At 46.6% G+C, this 27346-nt stretch overlaps 1 protein-coding gene across 1 annotated transcript; it reads left to right on the top strand.

Moving 5' to 3' along the window:
* Positions 1-16442: 16442 nt before the first annotated feature.
* LOC143441289 (uncharacterized) lies at positions 16443-27096 on the top strand. Its single transcript, XM_076928667.1, has 4 exons — positions 16443-16622; positions 17559-17696; positions 23049-23181; positions 24816-27096. Exons 1-4 carry the CDS (start codon positions 16443-16445, stop codon positions 24836-24838), a joined length of 474 nt encoding a protein of 157 aa, XP_076784782.1. The 3' UTR covers positions 24839-27096.
* Positions 27097-27346: the final 250 nt, after the last annotated feature.

Below are 27346 nucleotides of genomic sequence, written 5' to 3'. Positions count from 1 at the left end.
CTGCTTGCATCGTTAGCATGAGTACCTAAGTTCAAAACCCAACACCCACAGAAAACTGGGTGTGTTGATGTGTACTTGTGATCCCTGCTCTGAGAAGGCAGACACAGGAGGATCCCTGGGGACCCCTGGCCATTTGGTCTCACCTAAATGAGCACTCCTAACCAACGAGAGGCCCTGTCCAGTGAAGGTGGATAGTATTCCTAATATTCCAAACTTGTCCCTTAGCCCCCCCCACACACACACAGACACTCACACAGACACACACACAGACACACAGACACTCAGAGAGAGACAGAAAGAGATAGACAGATACACAGCGACACAGAAAGACACATAGAAAGACAGAAACAGAGGGAGAGACAGAGACACATACAAGCACACGCAGCAACATACACACAGAGAGAAACAAAACTCAGAGAGACAGAGAGAAATGGAGAGAGACAGACACACATTGTTAGTATTCTGTCTAAACTCCACCCCACAGTTACCTGGCAATAGCCGTAGGCCTGACTCACTATAAAAGGGGCTGCTTGCCCCCTCCTCCCTCTCTTGATCTCTTGTCTCTTGCTCTCCCCCTTCCCATTCCCTTCCCCACCCTCCATGTGCTCATGGCCTGCCTCTACTTCTCTTCTCTCTCTCTCTCTCTCTCTCTCTCTCTCTCTCTCTCTCTCTCTCTCTCTCTCTGCCTTTCTCTGCCTCTACTACCCTCTTAACTCCCCTCCCTGTGCCCTGAATAAACTCTATACTATACTATACTATGTGGCTGATTCCTCAGGGGGAAGGGATGCCTTGGCATGGGCCCACTGAGACATCCCCTTCCTCCATACTTGACTACACATCCATAGAACATATTCTTTCTCTCTTTATCTTTTCATAAACATATCAACCACCAGGGAATCCTGGCTCCCCACGTCCTCTGCTGCCCCTTATCCTGGTCATCAGGGAACTTCCACCTGCGAGAGGATGCCAAAGATGCAGGGACCGCTCTTCACATTCTTGGAGCTGTGCTAACAAATGGTTAACACCTGAAAGAAGGGGTCTTGGAGATCTCTGACTTGTATTATTTGCCAATTGCTATGGTGTCAATACTCCACTCCCATCCTGGGTCCATTGCAGGCTTTCATCCTTCAGTGGTTGAGCAGAGGGTTGGGAAGAGATCTGTACCATATCTGCCAACTTTCAAGAGCTGCAGCAAGGTAGCCCCCACCCCCATGCTCCCCAACCCTGTGTTCCCCATCCCCATGCTCCTCACCCCAGTGCTCACATAGCATTATTTGGCTCCACAGTCATTATTTGGCTCCATCCCCCAACTGTGGCCAATGGTTCTCAATCCACTGAGACTTTGAAGATACACAGGCACCAACAGGTCTTGCTGGGTGGTGCTCTTTTGGACCTCTGACTGTGAGCCTGGGCTATACAGAGCCAGTAGGGCATCTTCAAGCTGCACCTTAATTGACCTAGACAGTAGATGCTCAGGAGTGGAACCACATGTGTCAGCCCTCAGTGTTCATGATAGTAGTTTACATTCAGGTAGTTTCACTCTTCAGTGTCTATGGCAGGTTAGAAGAACAGAGGCATCATGGGCTTCATTGGCAGGTGAAGAACTGAAGGTTAGTGGGGGTTTGTCCAGGTCCTTCACACCTAGGAGAGTACCCGAGTCTCTGAACAACCAATGTGGGGCTCCAGAACTCATGCCCACTCCCCTCCCACCCCGTCCTGACACTGAGATCAGTGGCATTGGTACAGAGTAACCAGAGCATAGGCAGGGGGAGTGGGCAGTCTTCGGTACTCAAGGAAGCTAGCAGGATTGGCTGATTTAGGTACTGCATGGGGCACAACACTAGGTGGTCAGCAAGCATGTGAGGAGCGAAGGCTTTGATGTTCCTTGTAGCTGTGGTAGCTACTCACATTTGGAATGAAGGGAGGGTCCAACAAATTCCAGCCTTCAGGCACTTAAAGTTTATGTTCCCAAAGACAGGTGACTCTTGACTCCAGCAGCCCCTTCCTCCTAGTGGCCTAGCCTCTACTGTGAATCTTATGTGAACGGCCATGGTAGGAGACTCCCCTGAGGCCATGTGATTGGACCTTTCCATCTGCTCAGAGGCCAGAAGGGCAAAGGAACATCTGTGCCATGGTTCCTCCAAGTGTCACTCTAGCCTCTCTGGTGTCACCTCTTAGAACTCACAGTCAGGAGGGGCATCTCTCCCCACATAGAAGACTTGAGGTGGCAGCAGGGCAGGCACATCCTTGTAAAAACTAAGCCACACCCTCAGTCACCCTGGGGTGCCCAATCAGTGGCTCGGGTCGGTGCTCACATCCGGGATTCTCTTATATTTTATTTTGTTTTAAGCATTTACTTATTGTTATGTGAGTGTACGTGCCACGGCGTGTGTGTGGCTAGAGGACAGCTCCATGGAGTTGATACTTATTGTTATGTGTGAATGTATGTGCCACGGCATGTGTGTGGCTAGAGGACAGCTCCATGCAGTTGATTTCATCCCTCTACCTCACACATAGGCTCCAGGAACCCAATGCAGGTCACCAGACTTGTGTGAGAAACCTGCTGAGCCATCTCTTCAGCTCTGAGCTAATATTTTCCAGATGTAAAGAACTGGGCTATGCTGTCTCATCCCAAGAAACAAAAGATTCATGGCCATGCAGTTGCTAAGCCTGCTACTGCAGCCCTGGAACCCACAATGCTTCACCATCGAAGATGATGAAGGTGACAGACAGGTTGGAAAGCAAGGCTGGGCTGTTTGCTCCTTAGCTCCTGCCAAGCGGGAATGAAGCTAGTCAAGACTTCTTTTGCCTCCCACAAAGAACACCAGAAAACCAGGGTTTTAATGTGAAATTTCTTCATTTAAAAAATTGACTATTAATTCAACATTTGTCTACTTCTAAGATACTGTATACAGATGGATCACCCTCCCACAGTGTTACCAGTTTGACAGCATGCTACCAGATGCACATCAGCCCCACTGGAGGTGTGGGTGGGGTGGGAGAAGGCAGAGTAGGTTCCCTGGAGATGAAGGACTACAGGTGAGCTGGAATGACAGAGGTCTGGAGGGCTCAAGGGAAGGTGGGGACTGTTTAGAGATCGTGCTGGGGTTGGGGTGGGGCTAAGGATGGTATAGGTCTGGGCCTCAGGATTGGATCCAGGGCACGGAGCAGTTAGATGTGTGACCTGCTGGACCTCAAGGTCAAGGCTGTCAAGATGGATGGAAACCAGTTTCCTTGCTGTTTGTGCAGATGCCTCCGCGGTTCTCAGGTCAGGCCCTACAGTAGCCTGAATCTAACCCATTGGAGGAGTCAGGGCACAGTGGCCAGACTGAGATGCTGTGGGTGAGGAGGTCCAGACCACAGTCTACAAGTAAACACAGAACAAAGCTTGAGGCTTCTGGTGGTTCTTTGCTGCGGCAAAGATGAGGGCTCAACCATTTGACACTTTGCAGTCACAGGCTAGAGTATGAAGCTTGGCTACTGCCTTTCCTTTTGTGGCCACAAGGGGACAGCAGAGGAACAGCGGTGTCCCTGGTTGTCCCAAACACTCCAGCTCAAAGCCTGGGTTGGAGAGGTTTGGAGGGCCAGTGTAGGTGCAGGGAAGGGCAGAAGTAGGGGCCATTTTTGTCTCATTCTCTCAGCATGTCTCTGCTGAGGTCTCTTGAAACCATGACATAAGACATCTTAACCATGGCGGCGATGCCTGTTCTACAGGCTTGTCACTCTGAATAGAGAGCTGACTACGGCACAGTCAGGTATCACTGGCAGCCTTCTCTCCATACCTCTGGCCGGTGCTGCCTGTCCTTCCAGTTGTCCACCTTGACCATCCTGAACAGTTTGAACAGCCATGGGGTTTGGGTATGTCTCTGAGCTGCACGCCACTCCTCAGTGGGCCTTTGACATATGTCACTGGCAAAGTGACACTTCCTCTTCTTTTAGACTTAGTCTAGATGGATGGCAGATCCATTGCCAAATCCTTCCTGTAGCTCCATGACACAGAAACGAAGCTGGGGTGACATGGAAACTTCTGGTTTCTTTGGAAAATCAGTTATGTCAAAGAATGCTTAGCTGAAGCAGACACAGGTGAAAGGATGTTTTGCTAAAGTGAACACGTGAAAGGCCATGTGATGAAGGATTCTTCGCTAATGACACGCATGTATTGGTTCACTTTACATTGTGTAGTTGAGCTCCATTTGTCGTGACTCCATAGACTGACGTGCACCAAAAAGCTTCTGGTGGTGTGCTATGGCTTCTGGAGGACACGTGATGTCTGGAGGGAGTCTAAGTAGGACTCTGCAATGTGTCATTGGTCTTGAATCTTTGCTGAACTTCGTTCGCTTCATTGAGAGATGCTCAGCAGAGAACTTCTGGTCCCTGCTGGTCTTGGTCACTACTGCTGACTTGTGCCGATTCAGTGGGGACATGGCTGTTTCTGCTAGGTTGTGCCACCACTGCTGGTTCATGTTTGCTATCCCGACACTACGGAACTGTATCCCTGAAGTGTGTGTGAGTGGATCGAGCTGCTGCTGCTGACCTGTGAACTGAACTGCTGATTTCCTGGCAATACAGATTGAATTTGCTTCAAAGAACAATTTCTAAACAGGTCCACTTCCTCTGTATCCTAATACCCTCTCTTTTCCACTACCTCTGGTGGGTGGTGGGCTAGAAGGGAGGTTAAAGCATTTAACAACCATTATTAAAAGTAGGGTTGAGGAAAATTTAAGACAACACCAGTGAGAGGAAATGATCAGGCGAGGGATGGATGCAGGGCAGAGGTCTCTGGGGAGGAGGGAGTTAAATCCCGGGGTCCTCTGACCCTTTGAGTATAGAAGCTTAGTTAATTTCCTGAAAACTTTCAACCTTGACTTTCCCTAAGCTCCAGTCTGGGCTTGAACCTGCCCCAAGACCAGTTGGAGATGCAGAGGTGGAAGAGGAGGGGTCCATTTCGGGCTGGGCTGCTCATCTGCTGTTCTAAGTACAGTGGGGCTCCAAGGAAAGTAGTCTATGGCTTTGCAGAGGCTGTGGAGCTGGCCACTCAGACCCTTCCTGTTTCCATATGGTTGACATCAGAGGACAGCTGTCTGTGGTGAGACTTGGAAGCCCAAGAACCAGGCAGGAGCAGGAAGTGGCTGACTCCATACAACATCAAAGGAAGGGCCCAGGGACCAGCACTGGAGCAGTGCTCATCTGGGCTGGGGGAAGGGACAGCACTCCAGGGAAGACTTAATGGTCCCCACCGCTCTGTCCTCCCATTGGCTGTTCAGTATCCAGACCTACCTAGTCCATCCACTCCAACCAGTCCAATCCTCCTCACACAGATGCTCTGCCCATTCACTTAGGTCACACAGAACCTAAGCTGTGGCCAGCTTTCTGCATAGGAGATGGAAAATAGAAGATATTCAAAGACTCCAAGGGCATCATCATCCTCCTGAAGTCCTTGGCCTTAAGCCAGTGTTTGGGGTTTAGAGCTTAAAGAATAGGACGCCCAAGTTCAAGGCCTTGCTTGTGAATCAAGTGAACTTTGCCGAGTTCCCCATACCTGCCATGGACGTTTACTCAGCTCTCATCTCTTGGCTTATGGGGTAGAATTGGTTTATGGCACAACCTGCCCAACATGCTGGGCTTTCTCCAAGGCCTTTCTGACTATCCTACCCACAGTGAGGAGCACCAGCCATTCTGATGTAGAGGGCTGTACCAACCACAGGTATGTCCTGTTCCCATCCAGTCTGATACTCTGGGCATAGGTTGGGGCCACTATGGGCAGCATCTGGCTCACCAGGAGCCCACCATGTTGCAGATGGGTGTGGCCTCTTGGGAGAACTTGGAGGAGTATACCTCCTCAATCTCCAGCACTCAGCAGTTCACCTCCTCCCCATTTCTTCTTCTTGTGGCTTCTTAATGTGATTGGCCTTTGATCATCTTGATTTGTCTCATAGATTAGGCAGCCCAGGCTCCAATAGTCAGGGCTCAGGCCATATTGTCGTTATGTTCAGGACTTCTGATGCCGAGGGCAGAGGAAGGGGAAAGGAGAGTGAGGTGCCAGAATACACCTCAAGCACACAAGCCAGTGTCACTTCTCAACCCTGTGCACCCAAGGCTGATGGAATTCACACAGAAGGCCTGGAGTCAGGCCTAATTGCTGCTTTAACAAAATGACTTATAGACTCATCCCAGAAGTACAAAAGAGTCCCAGATAAAGGGAAACCCATCAGAAAAACAGCTGATGTCTCAATGAAAAACTGGAAATCCAGAAGAGCCTGGAAGCAACGTGTTCCAAGTCCTCAAAGGCGATGGCAGCTAACCTAGGCTTATATACCCAGCAAAACTATACCCAGAAACAAAAGCATGTACACATGACATGCACTGGTGAGCACATGACAAAGGCTGCGTGCATGCAGAACTGTGTCAAAAAGGAGAGCAATATGAAGGTGTAAGCAGATATCAATGTAGGTATGTGGACAGGTATATCTATTATCTACCTATCATTCATCTATCCACCCATCCATTCATCATCCATCCATCTACCCATCCATCCATCTATCTATCTATCCATCCATTCATCACTTGTCCATTATTCATCTACTCATCCTTCCTTCCTTCCATCCATCTTCCCATTATCCATTCAGTCTTTATGCATTTCTTTATAAGAATCCATGTGAACTCCATACCCAGGCTTCCCAAGTCCTCCTCTGGGGTCTAGCCTGGTGAGTAGCCCCCACCACCTGATCTTATTTTCTGTAACCTGCTACATCTAGCCTAGGTCCCACCGCCAGTACCCGGGCCTATTCTGACCATATAAGTCCTGCAGCAGATGGCCTCTAGGTTTTTCCAGGTCTAGTCTATGCCCTGGTCTAGCCCCACCATCTTCTGCACTGCAGCCAAAGTCTAGGCTTCTAGGACCTTCCCTATCTGTATCTACCCACAGTACTTTTGCATCACCTCCACCACCTCACGTCATACTCAGATACTTCTCATCCATGCCTTCTCTGCATTTTAGGAGATTTAGCCTGGGTCCCACAAAGAACACACAAACCTAGTGCAACCTTCCCTACCTTCACTGTAGAGAAACTCTAGGTTTGAGCCAGCATCCTAACCACCTATCCACCATACCACAAGACTCTCCCAGTGCAATCCAACCTTTCCACTCAGACCTACCTCTCCCCACACTCCAAGCTTGGAAAAGGAAGCACATCCTATACACCCCAGCCCCTCTGCCCACCTGACTGCATTCCACCCAAGGCACTTCCAACCTCTAGACTCATCCCAGTCTCCACATCTTCTCTTCTCCTTCACCCTCTTCCATCCATAGCAAACTCAGAACTAGCAAAGGGAGTCTACATCACTGGATCTCATCATAGGAATGTCAACAATAGGAAGGATCAAGCCAGTATCTTCTCTCCAAAACCCAACAGTCCCGTAGAAATGCTTGTCAATTAGAATTATCTAAATGAACTCCAGGTTACAGAACTGAAAAGAATAATCATAAACTTCATCAAAGAACTCAAGGAACTTAAAGTAGACACAAAGAAACAATTCAGTGAAATCAAGAGAAAGAGATTATGGTGACTACTCAGGAAATAAGGCTGATCAAAATGATGAAGACAATCCAAGATTTGAGAATGGGACTCATCAGGAGATAGAAATTGAAGAATAATCAAGCTGAAATAAAGATAGAATTGAAAATCCAATAGCCCAACTAAAAAACTTAAAGAAAACCCAAGAGTGTATTGAAGCTTCAAGAGAAAAAAAATGTAAGTCACATATAAAGAAAAATCAATCAGAATAATAGCTGATGTCTCAAGGGAAATCCAGAAGAGCCTGGAAGCAATGTGTTCCAAGTCCTCAAAGGCCATGGCAGCTAACCTAGGCTAATATACCCAGCAAAACTATCTACCATAATTAAAGGAGAAAGAAAAATTTCATGACATAATTGGCCTAATAAATTATATCCAACAAAGCAAACCTAAGGAAAATCCAGTAAACATGATTTCAGGCTGAAGAGAGAAATGAGCATAGCAGAGGATATGTAAAGAAACACAAAACTACAATTATTAAAACACAAAATAATACTGAAAACAAAACAACACCAAAATTCAACAACATAATGACATCACTACTAACACAAAATTCAATAATAACTTTACATATCAGTGTCTTCAGTTCTCCAATCAAAACACACAGACTGGCTGAATGGATTGAGAAGCAAAATTCATTAATCTGCTGCCTACAAGAAACACATTTTTATTTGTTTGTTTTTGTTTTGTTTGAGACAGGGTTTTTCTTTGTAGCCTTGGATGTTCTGGAACTCACACTGTACACCAGGCTATCCTTGAACTCAGAAATCTACCTGCCTCTGCCTCCTGAGTACTGGAACTAAAGAAGTGCACCACCACCACCACCACCCTAAAAGATATCTTAGTTTTAAAGATAGGCATCACTTTAGAGGAAAAGGATGCACAAAAGTACTCCAATCAAATGGGATCAGGACGCAAACAAGCAGCGTTTTCCCAATATCTGACAAAATAGACTTCAAACTAAAACTAATCAGCAGAGATAAAGAGAGATTCTTCATTTCAGTCAAGGGAGCAGATGACCAAGAGGACACTACTATACTAAACATACATGCACCAAACTCTGGAGCACCCAGTTTGATTTTAAAATGTACTACTTGAGTTAAAAACAGAGATTGGCAACAATCCATTTATACTGTAAGGCCCCCATGAAGGGAGGACCTCACCCAAGTCTCGGGAATTCGCGGCCACCCATTAACTCACAAGACACCGAACTTGATGCAATCAGCAAGAGGTATATTTTAATCAGTATACTGAGGTCAAGACCTATGACCCACGCAGGGGCAGTGGGGTCTGACCCGGGGCTTTGGAGACAGAGAGAATTTAAAGTCAAACACCACAACTCAGGGGGAAACCACAACCCAGGAGGAGTGAAGGAGGGCTATTGGAGAGCACCTGTGGAAAGTCCCAGCCCATTATTCAGTTTGTGACAGGGTACAAGGAAGAGTCATCATGGGGAACATTTTATATGGGCTATTCTCTAAGAGCCTGTATGTAATCAGCCATCTATCCTGTGGTCATCCAAGTTCCCGAAACACAGAGCTCACAACCAAGCTGACCTGCACTCTTGGTTCTGTTCAGTCTGCTAGGAGGTTTTGAAATTTTTTAACCCTTTCAATACTAAGTGATTTCAATATCCTGCTTTTTCCAACAGACAGGTCATCTGGACAAAAGTTAAATGGAAATAGCATAATTAGCTGACACCACAGATCCAATAGACCCAGCAAATATTACAGAACATTCCACACAAACACCAAAGATACAGATTCTATTCAGAAACACACAAAAACTTTTCTAAAATAGATCACATTCCGGGTCAAAAATCCAAATCTTTACAATTTCAAAAAGATTGAAATATCCTCTTATATTGTATCTGACCACAGTGCAATAAAACTTAAAAATGACAGAAAACAAATCTCTAGTAAATACATAAATTCCCAGAGATTAAATAACTCATTACTGAATGATGAATAGGTCAAAGGTCATTTTAAAAAACAAAAATTCCAATCATTTTATTTTACCAGTGAAGAGTCAGGAGTCAGATGCTGGGGTGAAAGCCTGCTAGCTCAGAGAAGCAGAGAAAGCACCCAGCTGACCTTCCTACTCCACATCCCAGAAGGAAAAACTCCTCCTTCTCCACACAGTTTCAAAAACCCTCCAACTCAATGACTCTCCTTCTGTTTCTTAGGTTTACTTCCTGTTAGCTGGGTACTTGCTCTGTTTCTTGACCTAGGGTTGCCTTCATTTTGCTCTTGGATTAAAGGTGTGTGCTGGGGCTGAGCCACACCACAAGTACTTGTTTGTGGTAAACAGAAAGCTCTAAGGCTCAAAGGCTGAGCCATACCACAACTAGAAACAACTCATAATCCAATCATAATGGATTCATAATGCAATCAAATATCCTGCATCCATCAAAAGAATATCAAGAAATAAATAAAAAACAACTTCCTGGAACTAAATGAAAAGTGAAAACACAACACACCGAAACCTCTGATCATCACATTGTAAGCCTCCATCCTACAAGGAAAATGTATAGCTTTAAGTACCTACATTAAAAATCAGAAGGATGATGATGCAACTCAAAAAGTCGGAAACCCTAGAACGAGCCAATTCTGAATCCAGTCAACTGCAAGGAACAGGAAGAATCAGAACAGATATCAGTGAAGTAGAAACAAAACAATTCAAAGAATCAGTGAATTTGAGAGCTGATTCTCTGAGAAGAGAAACAAAATTGACAGTCAGCCCAACTCACCAGAAGAAAGAGAAGGTCCACATTAACAAGAGTCTGAAGCAAACAGGGAAACATTACAAAAGAAACCAAAGAATTCAGAATATTATAAGGGAATATTTAGGAAAAATTCTACTTTATTAAGCTTAAAAAACCAAAACAACAACAACAAACCTAAAATAAATGGATAAAGGTCTAGGTTCAATCAAACCACCAAAATTTAGCCACAAAGTCAACAACTTAAACAGACCCATAACTAACGAGGAGTTTGAACTAGTAATAAAAAGCCTTCCAGCTTAAAAAAAAAAAAAGTCCAGGACAAGATGAGAAGAATTCTAACAGACAGTCAGAGAAGATCTACAGTCAGCCCTTAAACTATTCAAACAGGAGCAGCACTCCCAAACACCTTCTATGAAGCCAGTGCCGTGTTAAAATCCTAACCAGGTTAATACACAACAACAGCAACAAAAGAAATCTACAGGCCGATATCCCTGATGAACATAGACCCAAAAATACTCAATAAAATTCTTACAAACAGAAGACAGATAAACATAAAAAAGATTATGCATCACGGTCAAGTTGGCTTCATTCCTGTAATGCAGGGATAGGTTTAACATATGCAAGTCAATAAATGTAATAAATCATGTAAATAGAATCAAAGAAAAAAATCACATGATTATCTCAAACAAGACAGAAAAAGCCTTTGATAAAAGAAAATCTAATCTGCCTTCAAGATGAAAGTTCTAGAAGAATATAGGGCTGGGGGACACATCTCAACACAACAAAAGCTACATATGAGAAACCCGCAGACAACATCATCCTAAATGGAGAAAAGTTTAAAGCAACCCCCACTGAAGTTAGGAATGGGACAGGAATGTCCACTATCCCCACCCTTCTCAACACTGTGCTCTAAGTACCAGAGGGAGAAATGAGTCACGAGAAGGAAATTAAAGGGGTATAGACTGGGAAAGAAGAAGTCAGACTATCCCTACTCACAGATAACACAATACACATTAGAGAGCCCCAAAATTCTACCAGAAAACTTGTAGAAATGATTTAAAAATCAGCAATGTGGCAAGATACAGCATCAACTTGCACAATCAATAATGTCTCTATACACCACCAACAAACATACAGAGGAGGAGATCATGAACACACTCCCATTCACAATAGCCTCAAAGAAAATGCAATACTTAGAGCAAACCTAACCAAGGAAGTGAAGGACCTCTACAGTGAAAACTTTAAACTTCTGAAGAAAAGAGATAGAGACACTAGAAAATGAAAGATGTCCCATGTTCATGGATTGATAGAATCAACATTGTGAAAGTGAAAATTCTACCAAAAGCTATCATAGATTCAACGTGACCCCTATCCAAATCCCCATCTTATTTTTCACAGAAACAGATAAAAACTGTCCCAAAAGTCATTCGGATCCATAAAGATCACAAACGTCCAAAAACAATCCTGAGCAAAGGAACAGTGTCGATGTGATTACAATTCCAAATTTCAAAGTACATTACAGAGCCATAATAATAAAAACAGTATGGTATTGGCACACAAAAAGACAGGTAGACCAATGGGGAAAATCTAAGACCCAAACATGAGCACAAGTAACTTTAGCCACGGAGTAGTTAACAAAGACGCCAAAACATATACTGAAGAAAAAAGAAGATATCTTCCCCAGACAGTACTGGGAAAGCTGGATGTCCACAAACAAAAGAATGAAATTATGTCTGCATCTATCAACTGTCACAAAAACTAACTCCAGATGGATCAGACCTAAACCTGAAATACTGAAAGTACAAGAAGAAAGCACAGTGCCTACCTGATAGTGAGAGAGCATAGTACCCTACTTGATAGTGAGAAAGCACAGTGCCCTACCTGATAGTGAGAAAGCATAGTGCCCTACCTGATAGTGAGAAAGCATGGTGCCCTACCTGATAGTGAGAGAGCATAATGCCCTACCTGATAGAGAGAAAGCATAGTGCCCTACCTGATAGTGAGAAGGCATAGTGCCCAACCTGATAGAGTGCAAGAAGGACTTTCTGAACAGGACTCCATTTGCAAGAGAAGTAAGACCAACAATTGATAAGTGGGACATTATAAAACTAAAAATCTTCTGCACAGCTAAAGAAACAATCAACCATGTAAGGGCCACAGACTTTCAAGGCTTCTGTCCAGTGAAGATGCAATCTCAGTGTGTCCTCTTGGGGTAACCATGTGACTCTGGGTAGGTGGGACATGTGGAAATTGCATATTTTAAAAGCGGAACATAAATAAAAACGCAGAAGGTTGCCTGTATCTGGACGAGGCTCACTACCAGCTGGCCTGTATGTAATAGTTAATGCCCCATGGACTTCCTGGAAGTCTGGGGGTCAGAGTTACAAATGTCCTGGAGGATTCTGAGACTGCTTCATAGGAAAAATATGAGGTTCTTGACATTTTGCAACAATTTGCTTAAGGAGACAGATCTGAAAAGCAATTTGGGAAGCCACTCCTCTCCTGCCTGACTGGGTTTTCAAGTGGCTGTTGTTTCAGAAGAAATGGAGAACTGAGCAGTGAAAAGAGACTGGCCTGGATCTGAGCTTAAGTCCAAGCTGGCTTCCGAGGCCCCTGAAGCCTCTGTAGGACCAATGCCATACATGCCTGCCAGGCCTGGGTATCATGAATGGCCCAGCCCTGTGATGCTTGGCAGGAAAGGAGAAGAGGCCATGTGAGTACCACCAATGAGCCACAGGACCTCAGTGTGGGTAGTTCTGAGCACACACTTTAGCCTGGAGCCCCCCAGGGACCCTGTGCTCTCTGATCTCACACACAGACCTTTCCCAAGGTCATTCTCAAGATTGGAGGATGGTGGGGTCAGGAGCATGCAGGAGGCCTGGTAGTATCACCTGGAAGGTCAGGCTGGCTCCCCTGTGAAACAAGATATCTGCCTCCCATCTCTAGGCTCGAGTGGTCTGGTATCTCTGGGTCAAGATCATTGTGAACTTGTTTCTGTTCTCACAGTGATTTACCACAAATGATGAGGTTAGCCCCATTTCTGGCATCTGTCCTCACATGAATGGCAGAGGACAGGTTGCTATGGTCAGAGACTCCTGGGAGGTTTGGGCATACCTGGTATGGCCAGTAGGCAGAACAAGTCCTGAAGACAAAGACAAACCACCAAGACCAGAGCAGCAGCCTTACAATTGGGAAGAAGGATGTAAGGTAATGGTTCTCAACCTATGGGTTGTGACCCCTTGGGTGGTCACATGACCCTTTCACAGGGGTCACCTAAGACCATCAGAAAACACAGATATTTACTTTACGATTCATAACAGAAGCAAAATTACAGTTATGAAGTAGCAACAAAAATTATTTTATGGTTGGGGTTCACCACAGCATGAGGAAGTGTATTACAGGGTTGCAGCATTTAGGAAGGTTGAAAACCATTGCTTAAGGCAAGGATGAGCCAGAGGAGAAACCCCTGCAGATGGGATCCCAGGAGGATGATACATCACCAAAGTCCGCTGTGTCACCAAAGAAGCTCCCAGGGTCTGTCTCATCCTGTTCCCAAGGTCTCCTCTCTGTAGTGACAGGATCCTGCTCATAAAAGGGACCCTCTGCCTTCCTAGGGAAGACTCTGGATTTCCCAGTGGAAACTGGGAAAAGGAGCAGCTTCTGTGAGGTGTACAGGGTATTGCAACCCAGGGCTGCAGTGTTGCCATCTAGATGCTCCAGGTTGGCATTAGCACATTCTGTTTGTTTAATGAATGGCATCTATCCTTGCAGGGAGTGGTTCATGAACCCAAACTGTGGGCAGCCTCACCAAATGAGATGAGTATTTTCTATATCCATCCTTATTACAAACCAGCCTTGCTGCTCTCTGTTATTTACATGGGCTTCTTTGGATATGCTAACAATTCCCAATAAGGGCAAAAACTCTCATCTCAAGAAACCAGTGGCGTGGGCTGGATATGACAGCTCACTAGAACCACTGGCCAGACCAAATCCACAGAGAGTCCAGGACAATGAGAGAAAGTGGGTCTCTAGCCACCCCTTCCCCTTCAGCATTCTGTTAAGGGACAGACAATCAAGGCAAGTCTAGAGGAGGTTCTTTGTTTTCAGCCCTTAGGGGAAAACGAACATAGGCAGGCTAGTGTTTGGGGTGGGAACTCTGAGGAACATTCTTTCTTGTTTCTAAAACCCTCTTGGGGCCCTAAAATAATCTCTACCCAGAGATGCATGCAAAGTCATCAATTGATTCTGTGGTGCCCAGGGATGTGTGAGGTCCCCATGTCTTGATGTCAGCCAGTTACATCACACTTCTCTAGGAACTCCCTATGATCATGATGACCTTGGTGGGTGCCCTGGGATCTGACAGGGTTGCACACACTGGCAGTGTCCAGTGTGGAGCTCCTGACATTAGTTACTCTTTACCTTTAAAGAGCTCCCTGCACGGCTTTTTAGACAGATGATGAAGGAAATCGATTTGCCACAGCCATTAGATTCCACTGGGTCCCTTGAGAAGTGTGATATAACTGGCTAAATCCCAGACACTGCAGCCCCCTTTTCTTGAACACATAAAGGAATGTTCACTCGGAATGCAGGAAGGGAGGCAGACGAGAGGGCTCCATGATTGAGAACTCTCTAGAGGGTTACAGTGAATGAAAAAAAAAGAAAGAAAAAGGAAAGGATGTGACTGCTCCTAGGAATGGTGGAGGAGAGAGTTTAGTGTGGATAAGAGGGAGACCAGAGGCAGGCAGAGACATCTGGGAGAGGTCAGCGTGGACATGACTCTGCCTGAGCTGGGGGAGCAGGAGGGGAAGGGAGAGGGAAGAGAGATGAACAAGGTGCAACAGCCAAGAGGCAAAGGTACAAAATGGCTGCTTTAGACAGGAAAACAGCCTCATCCTCCCTGAGCTAGAGTGTTCATGGTAGGCTAGATTATACAGGAAAACAGCCTAGTCACCTGGGCTGGAGAGCTCAGGGAAGGCAGTAGGGTATGCAAGCCAGAAGGACCCTATAACAGGCAGGGACTGAGGGATGCTGGGAGAACCTGGTGGCCAGGTCCACTTTGATACATTAAATAGGCACCTCAGCCATTTGTCCCACAGTTTGAGACAACAGAATTTGGTTGTCCTCACACGGAGGTGGTGCACAACCACCTGTAACACTAGCTCTCAGGGACCTGCTGTCCTAGTCAGCAGGCAATGCACTCATTCAGACAAACCCACAAACCCATACCCACATGAGCTAAAAAATTTAAATAAAATAAAATCTTTTAAAAACAGCTGGAAGAGCACAGGGCTTTATCAAAATCCTCCGTGAATGGTAATGCAGACAACATGAAGCCCTGCTCACTGTGAGAGGGATCTAGGAATGGCGCTCTATAGAATTCAGGCCACAGTGGTATTGACAGAAATGGAGGGTGAAGGTTGGAGTCAGGATGGGGTGGGACTGGGTAGACACATGGCCGTGTGATGCTCTTGTACAGTGACCTTCCCCACACCTCCTGAGGCTGATTCCAGATGGTGACTACCAGGTTCTGGTTGCTGGGTGCAGGGTGTGGTCTATCCTCTAAGACTTGGAGGAAGAGTTTGAAAAATAGCCTTTCACAAGCCTGACTTTAATAATCATTAGAAACCAGAGACACTGCCCAGAGAGTGCCCCATCTTACTTGCTGGGCTCCTGGGAGCCCTAGGCTCTTTCTGGAGGGTGTGCAAGGGCCCAGCCAGACTCTGGGATCACTATAGACAGTGTTCTCACTGTGCAGGTTTTCCAGGACACGGGATCTCAGCCATATAAAACAAGGCTACCTTTAACTTCTGACCTGGCCATGCTGTGCCCCAGAGATGCTGAAGCCTCCTTTGAATTTTTAACATTTATGAATTTTTTTTTTTTAAATTTCCCCCTAAGAAGTGGATAAACTTGGGAGTACCTTGGCAGTTTAGTCTTTTTGGAGCCAGTGACTTCAGGCGATCCTGGAGCAATGAAACATGAGCACAAGACATTGGCTACAGAGCAATCTGCTTAAGGAGAAAGAGAGCCGACTGGTGGACCACCTGGAAGGGAGGGGCTATGCCTGGCACAATGGGTGGTTACTGCTTATGTGTCAGTCACAGAGGTGATAGAATGTTGGTGTTAGTGAAGTCAGCGTAGAGATGCTGAGTGTGGGAGTTGAAGGGAGAAAGGGAAACGATTGGTTTCTGGCTTCACAGAGGAGAGGCCTGAGTTGCCTACCTCAGAGTTTCACCAGGATCCATCTGTTTCACCCACACACGACTCAGCTTATTCCTCATCAGCCCAACCAGCAGCTGGCATGGAAGGGGGGAGATAAGAAGGTAAGTAAAGCCTGGCTGGTCGGCACTCAAGTGCTTTTCTTCAGGAAGACTCAGGAATGCTGTATTCTGCTAGAAAAAAATTTCAGTGTCCCTTGTTTACAGTTACAAAAGGGACCAAAATCAGAACTCAATGGCCTTCAAACTTTTTTTCTTTTCTCTACTTCCAAATGAAATTTACATATAGATCTAACATTGGCAAGCAATAAAAATAATCTATCCCAATGTTTTACACACCTTGAAACCCAATACTGGTCAATAATGAAGGGAACACCCAACACACGTGCTACTTAATCTACATTGAGGCTCTGTGACTACATCTCACAGAAGATGAAAAGTTCAGAAAGGTTAAGTACTGTTCCCAAGACCATTCAGCCAAGAAGTGGTGGAGGGGGGATTTGAACCTGGGTTGGGTTATTCTTGTCTGGGATCTGACTGAAAGTAGTGTCCTGTCTTTCCCCTCCCTCATCTCCTTGGAGGTCCCTGGGTGTGACCTCAGCCCTTGGGGCTCTACCAGTGTGGAGCCCAAGACACTCTGAGATCTGTCAGCAGGGTTGAGGGATGTAGGCAAGGAGTGGAGGGTAGGGAGAACCAGACTAGAGACTGACAGGAAGAGAAGACCAGAATGTGCTAAAGCCATCTGGGAAGGACCTTCAGGATAATGGAATCAAAGACAAAGCAGGGCCTACACTGAGGCTTCTCACCCTCTTTAGCCCTGCAGGTGAGAGCAGTTATCAGGGTTCTTGTCTCTGGGACAACAGGTCTACCCTGAGTCTGGAGGTGACCCGTCTCTGTACATGGCATTAGACTATCCTCACACTCAGGGTTGACTGTCAACAGGCAGAGAGCCAAGACAGGGAAGCCACAGAAAAGACAGGTAATAATGTCTTTAGGCTTAGTGACCACCACTTTAAATCCAGCCTCTGGTTCTACCTAAAGAGATTAAGTGATTCCAACCAAGTCCTTGTGAATTCTGGTGACTCCAGGGAGCGAGCACTTTGTCAACAAAAAGGGACCAAGGAGCTTCTGATCAGCACAGTCCTGGATGGAAAGCCCAAGTCCTCCAAGAGATGCCAGGTAGTGTGCCACCCCCTGGGGTCCCCTCCTGCTTTCCTTGTCACTACCTTTTCTGCCCTGTCTGTTATTTCTCCTGAGGCTTTCCCCAACAGATTCTGGGGTGATCCTAGTAACTGCCAAAGTCTGAGTTTACCAGAACACACCTCTCTAGGCAGAAAGGGAGAGAAAACGCACACAGATTTCAGTGCAGAGAAAAGCCCTGTGTGTCATACTGTAGCCGAGCAGACAGACCCATGGCAATGGGTGGCCAGGACCCTACGTTTCTGTATAGTCCTCTTTCCTCTCTTTTATCTTTATCTTCTAGTCATAGAAGATAGGTCTATGTGACCCTAACTTCAACATGTCAACTAGGAACACAACCTTTGCAATGTTTAGGCATGGTACTGGTGGCCAGTCATGCATGATGCAGGCACCACAGGCCTTCCTTAGGAAGTGTGGAGGAGATAGGGGGCAGCATGCTTGTATGAAAGAGTTCAGAGGATCCACAAGCAAGCAGGTAAAGCGATGGATCTTGGGTGAGTGTATGGTTGGTTAGGGGTGGCTTGATGACTGAGAGAGTGTGTGTGGAAGGTTGCCACCTACCTGCATCTCCTGTCCTGGGCACAGCACTGTCCCAGTGACTGTCCAGGTCCTCCAGAGTCAGGCCTGTGATGTCACAGGGTCTTTGGTGCTCAACTCAGAACAGGAATAAGTCTGGGAATTTTGGGAACTGGGGCAGGCTGAGGAGGAGGATGAGGGACAGAAGAGAAAGAGGTGTGGGTCTAACCTGGGATATGGTCACCAGCTGGAGCTTCACTAAGCACTCAATCCAGGAAGCATGTGTGAACGGTCCCCACACCCACAGTCTCTGCTGACAGTTACATGTCCACACTTGGTGACCTTACAGAGAGATGACTCCAGACCCAAGGCCAGCTGGCAACCCAGTCCTAGCTCAGCCCCTGTCTATCCAGCCAAGGCCAACAGTCTGGCAGTTAGCCCATGAAGTGGTGAAATTGAGTTCCTCTAGTACTGCTTCCCAGGGAGAAAGAGAGAGCACAGGATACCCCAACCCCATAGGGTCAGCCTTCTGTCCTAAACTGTAGGGAGGCTGGAATGGTCCACCGAGACCACTTCCATCCTTTTCTGAAATGGTGAAAAGGGAAGATAACAGATCAGTCTGGAAGGGAGGCTAGGGCAGTTTAAGGTGAGAGCTGGACCTCTAGGGAGAGAGAGGATTTGCAGGATGGAGAGGGAGTGCTTGGTGAAGGCCCGAGGCTGCTTGGTGAGCCCAGTCTAGACAATGAAACATCAAAAAAAAAAAAAAAAAAAAAAAAAAAAGGTGGGCGGGTGCATAGTCATTAGCCTGTAAAAGGAAATCCTTAAGGCAGTGCCACAGACAGCTTCAGTGGTGGTGCCTGCTCTTCTGGGCATTGTCTTCTCTGCACCACAAGGGGCAGGAAGGAGGAAAGGTCTAGTCTTTTTCACACTTGAGAAGGCCTGGTTGTCACTGGCTCTTATAACCAAAGCTTTGTCCTTGCACCAAATCTCTTGTTTAAAGTGATCAGAGTGGGAAGGAGATCAGGTGCACAGGCAACTGTCTTAGATCTTTAGGAGATCCCTGTATCTCCTCAGTGGTTGTCAATAGCCCTCTGCCACCCTCCTGAGCCACCAGGAAACACACATCCTGCAGACAGAGTGGGACGTTCAGAGGCAGCTCACCCAAGGAAGACTCCTTGGGCAGCTATGGCCTTCCACTGAAGCCCACCTCCCAGTGGTGATCACCATCACCGCTATTCTCATGGCTGCTATGTGATGAACACCTGTGGGTCGTCAGCCGAGTTGGTCCACAGCAATCAGTAGGCAGATCAACTATAGTTAGGTGATTCAAGGCTTATAAAGGTTTGAAGGGACTGAGGGTAGGGACATCCAGGTGGATAGAGGTCATTGGCTTGGGGCTTAGAGTACCTGAGATGCCCCAGTTGCATGTGGAAGCATTTCAGGACTCTCAGGTGCTGGCTGAACAGGTTCTTTTGGGGGTCCTGGGGGAGAATTGATCCTGTAATCGAATTAAGGCTACATACATCCCCCAGGTAGAGGCATATATGTGTGTGGGGTAGAATTCCCCTGACAATATCAGAGAAAGATAAGCCCCCGATAACGAAGGAATGAAGGGAGTTTTTCATTACGAGCCAAGCCCCAGAAGGCTATTGGGCCAATGGTAGACTTCAACTTTAATTAGCAGAGTTTTCCCACAAATACCTTACTACACCCCAAACCTAGGTGCTGTTCACAGCATGATCTTGTCTGACCCTCTTCAGGCAAGTTTTACTATTGCTGTCTCTATTTTACAGATATAGACATAGCTCAGAAGTTAAGTGACTTGCCCAAGGTCACATACCTGAAATTCAAAAAACAAAATTTAAAACCTGACAAACAGGCCAGAGAAGTCCATCCTTAAGTAGCGGCAAAACATGAAGAATGTCAAGCTCCTTCTTAGGTTGTATGGAAGAATGTGACTTAGGTCTTGAAGAGCAATCCCTGTAAGGAGATCCGTGGGTGCTAGAAAAGGTAGCACAGTTGGTTATAGTGTTTTGATAAATGATGCTTGTATGGTGTCACGTGTAGTGTGTGTATACAGATGCATGTGCGCACGTGAACAGACGATCATATAGACACACAAGCTAATGTCCAACACATGTTTTGCTTCAACATACGGAAGCATCCCCTCAAGGAGCTGAGGGCTCATTAGCAGTGGTTCTGCCAGAGGAGAGAAGGTCAGCCCAGGACACATCTGCTTTATCTCCAGATGCAAGTACTTAGGTCTTAATGATGTGTATATTTGCATATGTGGGCAGCTGACATTCCCCACGTAAACTTTGCAGTTTCCCAATATACAGCGTCAGCTCTCAGGAAAAGTAGAGCAGCAAAGGCAAACTCTGGAAGAAATGGATCCCTGGGGGCTTCCTTCTTTATAAACAAAGGGACTTCCTCATCCTATTAGACCAGGAGATTTCTTGGGGTCCCTCATTTCTCCTTGGAGAGGAAAACAGGGGGGTGGACACTCCCATAAGTGTGTCCTAGCTGCCCCTTGGCTCCTGGGGAGGGGATCTCATCAGCTATGGGAAAGCTGGCTTCAGGAGTGGGGTAGGAGTGGCAGTCATACACACAGCAGGTGACAGGGTTGAGCATGGCAACCTCAGGGAGGTTGGCTCAGGAACCTTCTCAGGCAGAAGGGTTGGCCTGACAGCTGTTGGCGCTGAGCAGAGACCGCCATGTTCTGGGCCTTCTATGTGGATTTTTCTGCCCATTTACACTTCTGTTGCTCTGAGAATCCATGCTATGAAATGGGTTTATAGTTACTAGGTTGTGGGTGTGTATGGTGAGCTTTGGAGAGCTGAGGGAAAGCAGCCTGGTGTTTCAATCTTATCTCCCCAAATCAGGCAATCTACAAGGGACCAGATGTTCAGAAAGTGGTGGACTTGACACTAGAATTCAGGGCCACCTCGTTCTCAAACCTGAAATCTCTCCACTCCATTTTTAAAGTGAATAGATGGGGCTCGGCAAGCAGGAGTTACTCGATATGCTTGTGGAATAAGTATATGTGCACGTGCATGTTTGCTTACAACGAAGATTGCTTGCCTAGCAACCACAAAGTCCTGGTTTTCATGCCTGACACCACATTTAGGAATTTCCTGTTTGGACATTAAAAATGTCTTTGTGGAGTCATCTGGTCTACCTCTGTCTTGGTGACAAGCTGAGCCAGTTTTCTTAGTCAGAATTATATGGAGAGTCAGGGTGAGTTTAGACAGATACTTGGGGCTGAAGGCTAGAGATAATGAAGCTGCACTTGGGAGATGTTTCTTGGGCCCAGGTACTCTCCAGCCCAGTCTGGGAACTGCTGTGTCTTGTGTGGTTTCATCAGATGATATGGAAAGTCTGTCCTCAGCTTTCGAACAGCTTCCCCTTTGAGTGACTGAAAGATAAAACCTGCCACTTGATACGACCTGGAGACCTGGGTGGAGAGAGTGGGAAGAGATAGGGGAACATGAGGACTTGTTCTAGACTCAACTCTTGGATCAAACTGGGCATGCTTTCCACAACCAGAAGAGGAAGGAGAAAGTTGGTGGCCGACAGCCCATGGAGAACATTGCCTTGCTTGGAGAAGCGATTTAAGGCCTGGCTGACAGGAGTAAGATACACCATTCTTCCACCTTCTAAATCAAAGTCTAAGGGTTGAGTGTTAAAGCTGCCATTGCCTGCCCTCAAGTCTGTCTGGGGCAGTTCCTCTCGGTCTGTGGCTAGGAAGAAGACACAACCCACAAACCCCAGACAAGAGCAGAGCAAAGGAGAAAGATAGGTTTTGTGTCTGGGTCACTGATGAGAAATAAATCAGTCCAGCACACAAAGTGTCCTCTGCACTGGGTAAGGTTGATACATGGCGACTGGGTGCAGGATTACCCCTCTTCTTGTGTGGGGTCCCCAAGGTCAGCCCAGCAGGTTGGCTGCAAGGCCTGAGCTCTTAAATGCTGAGCCATCCTCTGTCTAGCCCCCATAAAGTGTTCTTTTTCCTTCCTTCTTTCCTTCTTTCCTTCTTTCCTTCTTTCCTTCTTTCCTTCTTTCCTTCCTTCCTTCCTTCCTTCCTTCCTTCCTTCCTTCCTTTCTCCCTCATATGTATGTATATATATGTATATACATATATATATATATGTATATACATATATATATATATATATATATGTATATACATATATATACCCTGGAGTTAGGATAGTTGTGAGCCACCATGTTGGTGCTGGGAATCGAACTTGGGTCTTCTCTAAGAGCAGCAAGTGCTCATCGCAGCTGAGCCATCTCTCTACCTCCATGAGGCAGGATCTTGCTATAAATAGCTCAGACTAACTTCAAACTAATGATGCTCCTACTGCTTTTGCCTTCACAGCTCTGAGTGTGCACCACCACACCCAGTTGCTGTTCAGATGGGAATTTCCCACATTCCTTAAGCTTTAGGTCTCACAAAACCTGGACTTGCCCTTGCCTCCAGAACATGTTCAGCGTTCCTGCTCAGTGTCACAGCCCCTTTCTCCAGAGACCTGTCTAGGGCCTAGCTCATGCCTCAGCAGCCTCCACACCTTTAGGAAGATGTACCCAACCTGCCATCTTCCTCTTGGCATCATGAAGATCTCAAAAACCCAGAGTGTGGTGTCTTGTGTGGTTGCGTGCTTGAGCGACTGGACAGTAACACCCTGCCACTTTCCATTTAAACTTGGTTGGCTTTTTCTCCAGTGAAGATTTTAATTCGTAAGAGTAGTGATGAAGAAAAGTAGCAATTTCCCAAGATGCATGAAACTCACCCTAAACTCCCTTCCCCCTTAGATGTCATGGCTGTGCCAAGGCCACGGGCACCGGTCGGAGGGCACAGGAGGGCGAAGGAAATACTCTGACTCTGTGTTTGAAAGTAACACAGTCTCTGTGAAGCCCACGATTCCATCTCAGTGCAGGCCATCTGGTAACTGACTCTCTGTGGTGGTTCACCTTCTGGGTGGTGGTCCTGAGAACAGTAGTGAGTCCTGGTAGGCCAAGAATATGCAGAAGTAGAGGACACTGTGTGACTTGCACTTGGTGTCTGACCCAAATTGTCCCTGAGTGTCCACTGTGTCCAAAGTCACAAGCCTCAGCCTAGGAGCTCAGGCGCTTAGCTAGCAGAGCTAGCCAGCACACTGGCTCAACGCGAATTAGGACTGTAGTGGCCAACGTCCCCAGGGAGAGCTACAGAGGAGGCTTCATCAGACACGGGTGGCTGCACAGCTGAGGCAAGGCCTGAGCATGGCTGAAGGTGAAGGGGTTGGTTAGGCACTGAGGAGATCTCTCCATCTCTTTATTTTTAGTGTCTGGACTCTGGTATGCCTTTCAAGAAAACTGAAGCCCTGGAAGAATTAATTTTCTCCTTTGAGCAAAACTGGTACACTGCCACTCCTGGCTGATGCAGGGCACAGTTTTGTTGGTGGTTAAGTTCTGAGTGGACCACACAGTGGATGAAAGACTCAGGTTCCAGAGGAAGGGGTAAAGCAGTGTTTCCCCAACTCCCTTCCTCAGGACATCTCAGTCCCCAGACGTTCTTCTGAAGACCCAGCTCTCACAGGCCAGCCTTGTGTGTCAGTCTTCTTCCTTCCTCATCCCTGCAGGTCAGAGTGTGGTGACAGGACAGGGGAAATACACCAGATAATTTTCCCACTGTGTAAACTGCCCTGTCCTGGACCACACTCTCACTTCAAATGGATATCCATTCTCTGCTGATAACCTGTACCATGCTGCAGATGAGTGGGCCCCAGCCTGGCTTCCTTTCTGCTCTCCAGCTAGAACGCAGAACCACTGAGCAAGGGACACCCTCAAAAGCCCAGGGTCAGAAGGATCTGACCTAACCTCAAATATATGCCTGCCTGTTATACATTCCTTATTTCAACAGCCCACACAGGCCTAGATCAGGAGTTCACTGTGCCATTTTGGTACAACTTATAGGATGTGATACATGACCACTGGATGAACCCATTCTAGAAGAGGCACTCTTTCCAGATGACTGTGAACCCTGGGTTTGGCTTTGCCAATTGTCCTGCAGGTCTCTCAAGTATGACCCTCAGGAGTGGATATGGCTCAGGTTAGGTGGAGTACTTGGTTAGTGTACACAAAACTAGCGCCACAATAAACCAGGCATATATGGCGCACAACTATAACCCCATCACTTCAGAGATAAAGGCAAGAAGCTCAGAAACTCATGGTCATCCTTGCTACATAGTATGTTAGAGGCCAGCCTAGGCTACATGAGATCTGTCCCCACTCTAAGACAAAAATAATTCTTGAGGGAGATCAGATTAGTAATAGAAAGACACAAAGAGGCAAGCTGCTTAGTACCCTGGTGAGGCAGAAGTGATTATCTTACAACAAAATTCCAGATAATCAGGCCTATCGAAAGACCCTAACGTGTGCTCATCTGGTCCATAGGTGAGCTAGCACAGGGATTCCTGATGTTTTGAGCCACTGCACTGAGTCAGGGATGACACTCAGCAGCTCTGACCTCACAGCTCCTCTTGTTACATTCTTTGGCCACTTTCTTATTTGCTAACTTTTGATCTTTCCTTTACCCAGAAAGGCGATCTCCCATGCCGTGAATGCTTGCCTCTTCTGTTCACCGTGCAGCCACCAACTGCAGAGGACGGTCTCCCTCAGAGGAGGCAGATGATAAACACACACCAAGCAAATCTGGTTCAATATCCACCAACTCTTCCTCACCCCCAGAGAAGAGGCTAGAAAAAATAAGGTCTGGTCCAAAGTGGGGGTCGGAACAGAAGGGTTTCACACAAGTGACAAGCTAAGAGATTAAGGTCCCCAGAGAGAAGATTTAATGAGAATCCCATCCATCTTGAAGATGCCTCTGGCAAGATTCTCTTAGCCTGTGGGGTTGACACTAGCCTGAGCCTCTTTCCACTTCCTGGCCAGATGGCCAAACCTTATTTGTTTTACAGAGATCAGATTTAGGTCACAGACTCTCCCCCTCTCTTCAAGGGCTGTGGAAGCCCCGGGGAAGCATGGAGTGGGGCTGAGTGATACACAAAACTTCTATCCCCAGACCACTGAGGCCCATTTGAAAATAGCCAGTCAGTGCTTGACCTGAGAAATGCATATGGTGAGATTTCAAAGAAGAGCAGCCCCATGAAGACGGGTTATTTTTAATAAGCTCTGCCTGGTGGAAATTCACCAGAGAGGTGGGAACACAGATGAGGGCACTCACTGAGCCTCGAAGTTCCCTGGGTGGTAACTATCTGCAATGCCAAGGACATGGTTGTTTTCTTGCTCCCCCATCCAGTTAGGATGAGAGAAAAATGATTTCAGATGAGAAGTTATACTGGTCCCGGAAAACTCAGCAAACACTTCATGTTTAAGAGACGGTCCAGAGGCTAGTCATGCTGCCAGGTGGCAATGAACGGGACTCCATAATTTCCAAGAAAAAAATACCAATGGGACAGTCAGCTCCTCCAAAGGGCGGCTCTGACAAGGCTCGTGTAGAGCATTTGGCCTGCTAATACAAGAGCCAGCCTCCCGTTTCCTTTCTGATAAACAGCTCTTGGGACTAGCCCAGCAAGAATGGAAGCATGGTACAACTAGAATGAAAACGGGCATCCACTGAGGGTTCCCCACCCCCTTCGCAAATGGACCAGAGTCACCCAACAGAACACAAGGCTCAGTCTGAGCCTGCTCTGCATCATTGACTCCCCAGACAGGTCTCACAACTGCTTCATCTATTCCACATGGCGGGCAGCCCTGGTCCTGCACTTGGTCTTTGGTCCTAGTCACTGATAGAGCTGCATCCACCTCCTGGGTGAGACAAGGCTTTATATCTCAGCTGTATGGTGACAACTCTTGGTTTTCTGTTCCCCAAGCCCAAGCCTTCCCAGTGAGCTCCAGTTGTGGACACCTATCTCTCCTGGGTATATTCACATGCAGGTCTCCTAGATTTCTCTAGCTGAATGCTGAAGAGGCTCAGGCAAGAAGAGAGGAGGGAGGGAGGGAAGGAAGGAAGGAAGGCATGGAGTTTGATTTGGTTTTGAGAAAATGACTTGATTCACCACTTGCTGCTTTTCTCACTGGATGCAGGGTGACCAGTTGTCTGGGTTTCCTGGCACCAAGACTTCCCAATGATGACAGATTCTGCCCTCATATTATGACCCCAAATAACCCTTGCCTCCTTACGCTGCTTCCGTTGTCCCAATGTAATAACCAGGGAACCACATTTCATTTTCCAATTTCTCTCTTCCCTTTCTTCCCTCCAAACCCACCCTCTACCCCTCCTTGCCATCTTTCAAATCATGGCGTCTTTTGTCATTGATTGTTATTGGATGAATATCATGTATATTCCTAAGTATAACCTGTTCAGTCTGTACAATGCTGCTGTATGCGTGTTTTTAGGACAGACAGTTCGGTACTGAGTAACCGACTGTGCTCTTCTCTGGAGAAGACCATTTCTTTGGCCCTCAGTCTTCCTTAGTTGCCTGCTGTTCTTTGTGTAGATCTGAGGCCTCCTGACTTTTCCTCACCTACTTTGGCTTGTCTGTCGTGTTGCCTTTGATCAGCTCGTGCTTGGGAAATCCTGTTTGTGAGATTTATGATATACCTTCTGACATTACTAGGAGACACAATCTCATAACATATCCCCTGATCTTTACCCCCTCTTTTGCAATGTTTCCTGAGCCTCAAGTGTGGTAGTGTTTTGTAGATGTAGCTATTGGCACCGGATGTAGGACCTGGGCCAGATATAGAAGGTTATCTGAAGCCCACACCACTTCTGAAAAGCCGCTTTATGAGGAAACTCGTTCTCTCTGGCTAGGGAGGTAAAAGTTCTAAATTGCTTAGAATTAAATGAAAATGAGTAAATAGTTGTGTCTTGTGTTTTTCCTCCTCCATCTCCGTCTCCTTTTCTTTTTCTCCCAAGTGAAGCACCATTCAGCTGCTTCAAGTTATGAAAACTGTGCATTTCCCAGCTGAACAGGCAGAGACAGAAAGCCACCAGCCTTCAGATCAAGAGGAGTCTGAAGAGGAAACAAGGTGAGCTAATCGGCCCCAAGCCAAGAAGATGAACTGCTAGCCATGGACTGTTTTGTTACTTCAAACAGCTCGCCTGT

Source organism: Arvicanthis niloticus, chromosome 1, assembly GCF_011762505.2.
Source record: "Arvicanthis niloticus isolate mArvNil1 chromosome 1, mArvNil1.pat.X, whole genome shotgun sequence".
In the NCBI taxonomy this organism is placed as follows: domain Eukaryota; kingdom Metazoa; phylum Chordata; class Mammalia; order Rodentia; family Muridae; genus Arvicanthis; species Arvicanthis niloticus.
This window is presented reverse-complemented; position numbering and strand designations above follow the sequence as displayed.